The sequence below is a fragment of the Vigna unguiculata genome, chromosome 2 (assembly GCF_004118075.2).
Source record: "Vigna unguiculata cultivar IT97K-499-35 chromosome 2, ASM411807v1, whole genome shotgun sequence".
NCBI classification, from domain to species: domain Eukaryota; kingdom Viridiplantae; phylum Streptophyta; class Magnoliopsida; order Fabales; family Fabaceae; genus Vigna; species Vigna unguiculata.
This window is the reverse complement of record NC_040280.1, coordinates 20,563,749-20,574,858: the sequence shown is the minus strand read 5'-3', so window position 1 is coordinate 20,574,858 and position 11,110 is coordinate 20,563,749. Positions and strand designations below refer to the sequence as shown.

The 11,110-nt window shown below is 32.9% G+C and overlaps 1 protein-coding gene across 1 annotated transcript; it reads left to right on the top strand.

Moving 5' to 3' along the window:
- Window positions 1-7,972: 7,972 nt before the first annotated feature.
- On the top strand, window positions 7,973-10,269 carry LOC114169856 (pentatricopeptide repeat-containing protein At2g02980, chloroplastic). Its single transcript, XM_028055202.1, has one exon. The coding sequence runs from the start codon at window positions 8,094-8,096 to the stop codon at window positions 9,894-9,896; it is 1,803 nt and encodes a 600-aa protein (XP_027911003.1). The 5' UTR covers window positions 7,973-8,093; the 3' UTR covers window positions 9,897-10,269.
- The last annotated feature ends 841 nt before the right edge of the window (window positions 10,270-11,110 follow it).

Here is an 11,110-nt window from a genome sequence, read left to right as displayed (position 1 = left end):
ACATGGACCTGACTCGTGACGTGACATTTTTATTTTTTTCAAAAAATTAAAAAAAAATTAAAAAAATCACAGATTGACACGTGACACGTCGTTAACAGCGTTAGTCAACCCCGTCTGAAATGGACCTAATTGAAACACTTTTTTAAAATTTGGGATGTAATTGACACTTTTTTAGAAGCGAATACCAGATTGACCTACCTCTACCAGAATGAGTACCATCAAGTAATTAAAACATTAAGAATTTGTTAAAGTCAATATAATATCTTCAACAACAAAAAATTTAATAATTATTGGCATAAATTATTCTTTGTCGAATTTTATTTAGATTATCATGAAGAGAACTCTTCCAATACTAGAAGAAATAAATAAAAAACAAAAATGTTTTTCTCATACAGCTTGTGAAAAATTAGTCTTGAGTCTTGACTCACTAGTCCAAATTGTGGTTCCTTTACAATTTATTGACTTTTTTTTTCTAATTTTACTATTTGTGTTAGTTGTTTGTAATATTTAAAAAATATATATAAAAACAATTGCCTGTAATTTGTTATATTTTTTTTACTTGAATAATTTTGTAAAGATATATGGGATACACAGTTATCTTAAAAAAATATGTTATCATTATGACAAAAATATTTTATAGTGACAACTTTTTTATCAATTTTTTAAATTGACACTATTTTATTAAAATTTTTAAATTTACATTATATTTATAGTAGCAGTCTATGTTTATAACGTTGTTGGACAAACTTAGGTCGCATCGAAACAATAATCAATCTAAAATTTGATAAGATGTTTAATTTTATTTTTTTTATTATATTTTTCTTTTTGGTAACAAATTCTTTCATCTTTCTACCATAAAAAGACACATGAGTTCATTTTTCTTCCTATCACAAGCGAGTGTTTCTTTCTCACTGTAGGTCTTCCCCAATTTAAGTTTCTTTCTCATTTTACACTACTGCAAAACGCTCATTTTCTCTGTGCATAGTTTAAGTCATTATTTCTTCTTCATAAAAGTCCTTTTTGTAAGTATTTTTCCTGTGGTAGCTGTTTTTTTTTTCTTCTCATGGGTTTTTATAGTTTCAGTTTGTTATAAATCTAAGTTCAATTTTTGGAACCCTAACTTTAATTTATGTGCTTTGATGATAAATTATTGACTGTTAATTAGTATTGATTCATAGTTTTATACTCTTTTTATTCATAATCTCTATGCTAGATTGGGCTATTCATAACTTGGATTTGTGAATGTAAAACCTAGGTCTAAGTTACTTGTGTTTATATGGCAATTTAGTTTCACCCAAAGTGTGAAGGTTTGTGTAGTTTAGTGATGCATGAGTGGCGTCATTTGCAGTTATATAAACTTTTATTTCCAATAGGCATATCTAGCATAACCATAAATCATGTTCCATGGTAATCACATGTGGAGTGGAGATATTTTCAGTTGAGAGCTCAACAACTTAAGTAGTATGAGAGGGACATTTCACTACAAAAAAATTTGTATTTAACAGAGGTTGTTTATCAAAAGTTAATATAACCTCAAGGATGGATTTAACTAACGGAGTTTTAGAATCTCCATTAATTATTTCAAAACCTTAGAAAATTAGTGTAGGTTTATTTCAAACCCCAACAAATGTATATAATTAAATAAATTAAATAATTTTTAATTATTTTTATAATCGATTAGATAGAGTAATTATTTTCCTTCCTCTCTTTTTTATATTTTTTCTAAACCCTTAAGTTAGCTATTTCGCAAGACTCCCACGTAGGGATGGCAACGGGGCGGGGCGGGGACGGGTTTCGCTATCCCATACCCATCCCCGCATAAAAAATTCATCCCCATCCCCATACCCAAACCCAACGGGTATCAAACTTTTTTCCCATCCCCATCCCCACCGGGTAACAGGTATAATCTCGTACCCATACCCGTACCCGTGTTCTAACTACTTCAATATTAATTTTTATAAAAGAAAAAAAATTACGGTAAAGAAAACATAATATTATGAAATATTCAATATTAGGAGGATTTTCTTCGATGCCAAATACCTTAAAATAAATTATAATTGTTTACATTTTATATTAGAATACCAAATAAAATTTCATGTGAACCAAAACATTTGTTAAATTTGCAAACTACAACATTGATGAACTTAGTTGATAAAATTAAAAAATATTTCAAAAAAATATAAAAGGAAAACAAATATTTAAATTAAAATATATTTTAAATGTTTGTTTACTTCAATTTTTTAAATTCTAATGAATATCTTTTTATACACTAATAAAAGTTATAATATATCACTTGATCAAAATGACACAAAGAATAAATAATAAACATAATAATAAAAGGAAAACAAATATTCAAATTAAAATATATTTTAAATGTTTGTTTACTTCAATTTTTTAAATTATAATGAATCTCTTTTTTATACACTAATAAAAGTTATAATACATCACTTGATCAAAATGACACAAAGAACAAATAATAAACATAATAATAAAATTTTGACATAGATTTTGTATCTTTTGAACTTCAATATATGTTGGATAGTGACAAAAAAATATTCATAGCAATTACATTAAATTTTTATATTGTAGTAAATAAAAGTTATTTATACAATTAAAGTGGAAAAAATTACAGTATGATTAATAGTGAGTTATAAAATAACAAATAATTAGATAGAATATATCGAAATATTATTCTACATGATGAAAATAAACAATAAATAAAAATATTAAAAGACTAACAAATGTGTGTTTTAGAAATAATTTGAGAGACTATCGAAAGAAATCGCACAAAGGAAATCAAATGTATAATTAAGGTATGATAAAATGAAAAATACCTTACAGAACTAATTATTAAATTATGTTTGAAGTGGTTAAAATTAAATAGAAATATCATTAGTGACCAAAAAATTTGTCATTAAATTACATATAAATTAGTAATTAAATTGGTCACTAAATCAAGTACAGATTCGATCATTGAATCGGTCACTAATTTAGTCATTGATTCAGACAATAAATCAACTACTACCACCAATGACGAAAAATAGTGACTGATATGGGTTACTGACTAAATCAGTCACCATTTCATGTTTTTCTTGTAGTGAATTATCATATACTATTCCTAAATATCATTATATATATATATATATATATATATAAAATTTTAACCACTTCAAACAAAATTTAAAGTGAAAAAATTACATTATGATTAATAATGAGTTATAAAATAAAAAATAATTAGATAGAATATATCGAAATATTATTCTACATGATGAAAATAAAAAAAATAAATAAAAATATTAAAAAACTAACAAATGTGTGTTTTAGAAATAATTTGAGAGACTATCGAAAAAAATCACACAAAGGAAATCAAATGTATAACTAAGGTATGATAAGACGAAAAATATCTTAGAGAATTAAGAAAACTTTTCAAATATTAACATATAATTAATGGTTGAAAAATAACGAAAATTATTTTAATGAAACAAAAGAGTTCTTTAAATTAAACAAAAATAAATAATAATAATAAGTAAAGAATTTTTTTATATTATCTTAAATTGAGAGTATAAACATTCTCATGTGAAAGAAAAATTTATAATAAATAAAAATATTAAAAAATAATATAAATATTCAAATGTGAGGCATAATTTTTTTTTAATTAACATACATCATTTTAACATAATTACATAAAGGTTATGATAAGATAAAAAATATATTGGAGATGAGAATGAGTTTCATGACAAATGAAATAATTAAAAGAAATAAAAAATAGAAGAAAAAAAAAATATATATATAGGGGTTACTTGATTAATTGTGAATATTTTAATAATTTAAACGAGAATGGAGATATGGCGGGGACGGGTATTATGGCGGGTATATGTACATCCCCATACCCATCCTCATACCCAACTGAAAAAGTCGGGGATTCCCCATACCCATACCCATACCCAGTCAATGCGGGGATTCCCCGTCAAAACGGGGACGGGTTCGGGCAATACCCACGGGGACGGGTTTATTTGCCATCTCTACTCCCACGACGTCTCAACATCATCACTGTATTGGCACCATTGACCTTGCATTACACCATTGGAATCGCTCCACTCCATTGGCACTGCATTGTTGCATGCGTCGTTGTGCTTGGAACTACCCAGACCTTTCTCTTCCCTCAATCTCAAACACCTTATTGCGATCAACTAGTGCCGCTCGTCTCTTATTCGTGCGTAGATCAATCTACGTTTTGGATTCCAATGTTTGAATTTGAACCCTAAAGTTCGGTGTTGGCGATCTCCTCTCAATTGGAATCTGTGGATATGTCGATGAGGAAGACAACTCGGTCTAGAAGCTTGACAAGTGCGAAGGAAAATGGACCTAAGCTTGAAAAAGGTCTCAATCCCTTCAAGACTGAAAAATCCGTCACAAAGTTATATGGACAGTCTGATTGTTCCCTCAACGATAGGTTCATTTCGTTTTCCTCTTTACCATGTCCTATTAGTTGCATATTCAGTGATCTGTTCCAAGCCTTTTCGATTGCGTTCGTTCATAGTACCTCGTTTTTTCAAAACTCAGTTCAAATTATAAATCTATTTGCAAGTTTATAAATGCTTGCTAAATTTCTTCTCACGAGGAGATGCATTTTTCCTCCACAATATAAATAAGAATACATTACGCCAAAACTTTGTGAACGAGGGAGTTAACTATTCCTAGATATAATGAACAAAGGTTGATGTTGAAATTGAATGTGTCAAGCCTTCAGAATGCACTTCTACCTTTAAGTGTGAAGATATCAAGTTTTTTCTCTCCCCGAGTGTGTTTTTGACCTCCGTAAGGTCCTCAATTTATAGATTTTCTGAAACGCATGACTCGTTAGGCGAATTAAGCATGATTCGTTGGGCAAGTGGTGTTTCGCTGACAGATGGCGCAAATATGATTTGTGCCTACAACTTTGTACTTGATTTTATAATGAAATTCTCCGTTAAATTTATCTTTTTAGTGTTCTAAAACTTCATACTTTGTCTTCAATTCTTCTAACTTGAACTTGATTAACTAATTGATGTAAGGCCCCCTTTTTATTTTTTTCTGCCCTAAAAGTTAGTGGGCTGCCCTTGTAAGTGGGCCTAAGGCCGGCCCAACAGGTAAAGTCACTAGGTCTGCCCTAAACATTTCACTTCTTCACATTTCAGAAAAATTGTCATCCTTGCATTAGAGCCGCAGCCGTCTTCTACCTCTGCTAGGGTTTGGGGACCATCGTGAGCACGCCAGTTCGAACCCGTTTCCATTCTTACGTAAGTACCCCTTCCATTATTGTCTGTTTTCCCCCACTGTTACCCTAAGTAACTAATGTTCCATTGTTGGTCATGGTTTCCAGCTCTGGGAGTCGCCTCTTAAGGACTACGTTCCGCTGTTTAGGGTCAAACTCGTGTCGGGCCTTTTTGCTAGCTTACTCCCAGGTAAGGGAAGCTAGAACCCTATTGTTCGGTATAAAAATGGTTGCTTGGATGTCATTTCGTGGTTTTTTTCGTGTTTATATGTGACTGTGAATGTATGGTGTGAATTGATTTGTTGTCTCGGTATGGAACTGTGTTGACGGTAGAGAGGAACAGTGGCGGAGTCTGATAGACTCGCCCAGGCGAACCTGTCTCGCCCAGGCGAGAGTTACAGGGGCTCGCCTGAGTGTTTTCCTCGCGAAGGGTTGCCCAGGCGACCCACGGTGTTTGTTTGAGCGAGTGAGCATCTCGCCCAAGCGAGAGGGGTCTCGCCTAAGCGAGATCCCGCGTGTGCTTCTGCTCCCTTCTCGAGCTCTCGCCTAGGCGAAGGGTAGCTCGTCTGGGCGAGACCATCTCGCCTGAGCGAGACCCCTCAGCCTGAGCGAGGTGCTGGGCGAGACACCGTGTGGTTTAGTTGCTTTGTGACCTTTGGATGAGTGGTACTGGCTTGGGTATGCTTGTATGTTGAGACGTATGTATATATATATATATATATATATATATATATATATATATATATGATGGATCGCCATGTGTGTGTGACATGATTCTTGAATGGAATGATGGGTATTGTGGAAGTTCGACATGTGAGACTTATGAATGAGTTGGAACTTATGGGACATGTTATCGTTATGAGGTGAGGCCCTATACTCATGAAGGGGTGGTGATCAATGGTAAGAATTAAACATGCGATACGAATGAGGTGTCATTGTGTTGAGATAGACGTGGGAATGTGGGTATGATTAATATTCTCCTATTGTGGTTTTATGCTTGTTGGGTTTGTGTTAGTGCGTAAGTCCTTGAGGATCTCTAAGTGAGATTTCTAGGGCTGCGCTTCAGTGGTCGGGACGTAATTCCATGGCCCCTGTTAGTGGGTGTCCATGGTGGTGCCCCATCTGTATAACTAGGTAAGGATTCAAGGTAAGGACTGCATCCTGACACTCTAAGGGGCCAGTTAGCCTCACTTAGAGCGGACTGACTCCTGTGGTGAGAGTAGCAGGAGGCCTGAAATTCATTAAGGGCTAACCTTGTGGTGAGAGAGATTTGATTCATCGTAACACTTGTAACACTTAGCTCGAAGATGAGCAGCTTAGGGTCGAGCAGGGGTATCCACCACAAGTGCAAGCATCCGCTGAATCCAACCAAGTTATACGTATCCGGATGAGTCGAGTCGAGTTGTAGTGTATTGAATGAAGAGTCATAACATGCTTGGTTGTTATATGGATATTGGATGATGAAATATGATTGACTATATGATGATTATGTTATTGGCTCTAGCTTACCCTGTGCACTGTATGGTTGTCTTGTATATGGTTCTTCTTTCTTGCGATGATCATCAATGTAATTGATGGGAGCAGATGGGCGAGGTTCCAAAGGTCAGCAAGGAAGTGGAGATTCTGTTGCATAGTCCGCGTGGACTAGTTGTTATTCCTGCATGAGTTCATTTAGGGTTGCGACCCATGTATCTGTTCGTCCTTGGTTTTATCCACTCTGGTTAACCTTTCCTCTAGTTTATGTTGGGCAGCGTGGTGTGCTATGGGTTGTATGGAATTGAACCCAGACCGCGTTTTTATGTTATCTTTATCGTGACATTCCTTTAATTTCGCGTACTTAATTAAATGGGGTGTTACAATTGATACTATTAATAATTCTTTATGAGTCAATATTTCACTTATTATGTTGATAATCTTTTTAAATATTGGAGATTTCTTGTAAAATATAACCCAAATGCTTATCTTTTTCACTTTTTTTTTGACTAAAACTTGAAATATCAATAAAATCAAAAAATAAAATAACAATAAAACATAAAAATAATTAAAATAAAAATATGATAATGCTAATTTAAATTTAATTAAAGACCATGGTATTGTTATTGGTATAAACATGATCTAAATTATTTAATAATAAATAAATAAAAAATTCAACATAACAAATATTACCATATTTTATTTTTAATATAATTATAATTTAAGTTTAAAAATTTAAATTTCATTAATTTTATTTAAATTTCTTTAATATTTAAGATAATTGAAGAAATATTTAACTACTATTAATACTCTATTTTATATAAAAATATATTTGGCGTAAGTTACTTAATAACAAGTAAATAATTAGCATCATATAATAAACATTAATATATTTTGTTTTTAATTCTTAGTATAATAAAAAAATTACAATTTTAATTAACAAATTAGAATTTTACTAAACTTTATTTGAAATTTGTTAATCTTAAGATAATTGAAAACAAATTTAGTATAAATTTAAATTTTTTAATAATTTTTTATTAATTCTTCTAATAAACACCATCAATAAAAATTAAACATGTTTTTAATTATTTTAAATATTAACAAAATTTGGATAAAGTTAATAAAATTAAATTTTTTATATTAAAAAATTTATATGAAAATAATACGTTTTTTTATTATATTAAAAATGAAATATAAGAATACTTTTCCCATCTCTATCCCTAATAATTGAGTTTAGAATTTTTATTTGAACCACTACTTCAATCCGTTATCTCTATCCATTCGTGTATTGTATTGTCTTCTGTTTCATGTCATGTCTGAACTTTGAGACCCAGTTTATGGTTAGTAAGCAATTAGCGTCTCAGCAATGGCAGTGTCCATTCTCCAATGCATTTCACATTCTCCCACAGAACTCAACACAGAAGTTGCACTTCAACCTTCACCGTCCATTCTTTCTCTCATACCCAAATGCACCTCTCTCAGAGAGCTCAAGCAAATCCAAGCCTACACCATCAAAACCCACCTCCACAACAGCCACACCGTCCTCGCAAAGCTGTTAAATTTCTGCACTTCCAATCCTACAACCGCTTCCATGGACCATGCCCACCAACTGTTCGATCAAATTCCCCACCCAGACATTATTCTTTTCAACACCATGGCACGTGGGTATGCACGGTTTGATGACCCTCTCAGAGCAATTCTTCTTTTTTCTCAGGTCTTGTTCTCTGGCCTCCTTCCAGATGACTACACTTTCTCCTCTCTTTTCAAGGCCTGTGCAAGGCTTAAAGCGCTTCAGGAAGGTAAACAGCTGCATGGCCTTGCTGTTAAACTTGGGTTCAGTGGTAACATGTATGTGTGCCCAACACTAATTAACATGTACACTGCCTGCAATGACATGGATGGTGCTAGGAGGGTCTTTGACAAGATCGATGAACCGTGTGTCGTCGCGTATAATGCGATCATCACGAGCTGTGCTCGGGGTAGCCAGCCCAATGAGGCCTTGGCTTTGTTCCGAGAGTTGCAGGAGAGTGGCCTCAAGCCTACTGATGTCACCATGCTTGTTGCTCTTTCCTCGTGCGCTTTGCTTGGGGCGTTGGACTTAGGGAAGTGGATCCATGAGTATGTCAAGAAGAATGGGTTTGATCAATATGTTAAGGTGAATACTGCTCTTATAGATATGTATGCTAAATGTGGGAGTTTGGAGGACGCTGTTTCTGTGTTCAGGGAGATGCCTAGGAGAGACACACAAGCGTGGTCGGCGATGATTGTTGGCTATGCAACACATGGGCATGGATCCCAAGCCCTATCAATGTTGGAGGAAATGAAGAAGGCAAAAGTGCAGCCTGATGAGATAAGCTTTCTGGGTATACTGTATGCCTGCAGTCACAATGGATTGGTAAAGGAAGGTTATGATCACTTCTATAGTATGATTCATGAGTATGGGATTGTTCCAAGTATCAAGCATTATGGGTGTATGGTGGATTTGCTTGGTCGAGCTGGACGCTTGGAAGAGGCGTATAAGTTCATAGATGAGTTACCGATCAAGCCGACACCAATTCTGTGGCGGACTTTGCTATCTTCTTGTAGCAGTCATGGTAATGTTGAAATGGCAAAGCAAGTAATTCAGAGAATCTTTGAGCTGGATGATTCCCATGGTGGGGATTATGTCATTTTGTCAAACTTGTGTGCAAGAAATGGAAGATGGGATGATGTGAACTACCTAAGGAAAACGATGGTAGACAAAGGAGCAGCGAAAGTCCCTGGTTGTAGCTCAATAGAGGTCAATAATGTAGTGCATGAATTCTTCGCCGGGGATGGAGTTCGTTCCACTTCAACCGTATTGCACCATGCAGTCGATGAATTGGTAAAGGAATTGAAGCTGGCTGGGTATGTACCTGACACATCTCTGGTCTTCTATGCAGACATAGAAGATGAAGAGAAAGAAATTGTTCTTAGATATCACAGTGAGAAACTGGCCATAACTTATGGTCTTCTGAATACTCCCCCAGGAACAACAATTCGTGTGGTCAAGAATCTTAGAGTCTGCGTGGATTGCCACAACGCTGCTAAATTTATATCATTGATCTTTGGTAGGCAAATTATTCTAAGAGATGTCCAGCGATTTCATCATTTTAAAGATGGGAAATGCTCCTGTGGGGATTACTGGTAGTGGAGTTTGTTGAGCCAATACTCAATATTTTTTATCAAGATTAATGAAGAAACTGGTCTATTCATTCCACAGAATTGAGTGCTACTATTTTGTGCTTGGAAGGAATAGCCACTGTATGCAACTCGGAAGAAAAACAAATCAAGGCCCCGTTCTTAAATGTTGGGAATTGGTAATTGTTATGACTTTCAAATTCGGATAATTAGTGAGCAGAGTTACATATGTTTGTATAAATTATAGCATACGAATTTCCGGTATTTTGACCAGAAAGTTTGTTAGTGTAAATAATAAAAAAGAAATGTACATTTAACTTTGTAATAGTAGATATGTTTTGATGTTGTTGCAGATTTTTACTGTGAGTAGTGAACTTTTTGTGAATGCTGCATTAAAATGTTGATTTCTGTTATATAGTTTCTATTCAATCTATAATACATCGATTATTTTTAAACTAAAATATTCTCAACCAGAGGTTATACCAACAAACAATTTGGTGAGAAAATAATATTTATTGGATTAAACATATTTGTGGTTCCTTATCTTTTAGTAAATTTTGAAATTAGTCAATTTTGAAATTTTGGACCAATTTAGTTTTTTATCTTTAAAAATACGTGAATTTAGTCCTTTTAATCAAATTTTGATGGATTTATTTGATGTTTTATATACATTTCAAGATTGTTTTGAGTTGCTTATACTGTTGTTTATACTGTGTAACACATTTTGACTTTAATATTAAATCAAATACTATTATAAATTTAAATTTTAAAATTCACGGAAAATTAAAACATCAAAACATATTTAACTCGATATTTACAGTTAGGATCAATTTAGAACAAATTTATTGTTATCAAAGATAATCAAATTTATAAAAATAGGATAAGAAATAACCAATAACTTTTTTCTGAAAATAAGTAAATTAAATTTTGAAATAGGCGAGCTGGATTCTTTACGATCTTTCTTAAAATACAATTAATTTTAGCAGCAAATTTACGTAGATTTTGACAGTTTATATTCATTTTAAATGTTTATTCACAAATTTTAATCATTTCTGAATTTAATTTTTATTATATCCAATTAATCACATCTACAATATGTTACAGTTTTTTTATTTATTAAAACGGAAGCAGTTTTTTAAAACTCAATGGTTTGCCATTCCTAAAATTAAAATATTAATTTAGTCAATTAATTAAATTTTATACACAATTTTTTCTCATAAAAGA

Bases quoted from the DNA above. Each gene is read 5' to 3' on its own strand.
- LOC114169856 (XM_028055202.1), top strand. From the start codon at position 8,094: ATGGCAGTGTCCATTCTCCAATGCATTTCACATTCTCCCACAGAACTC.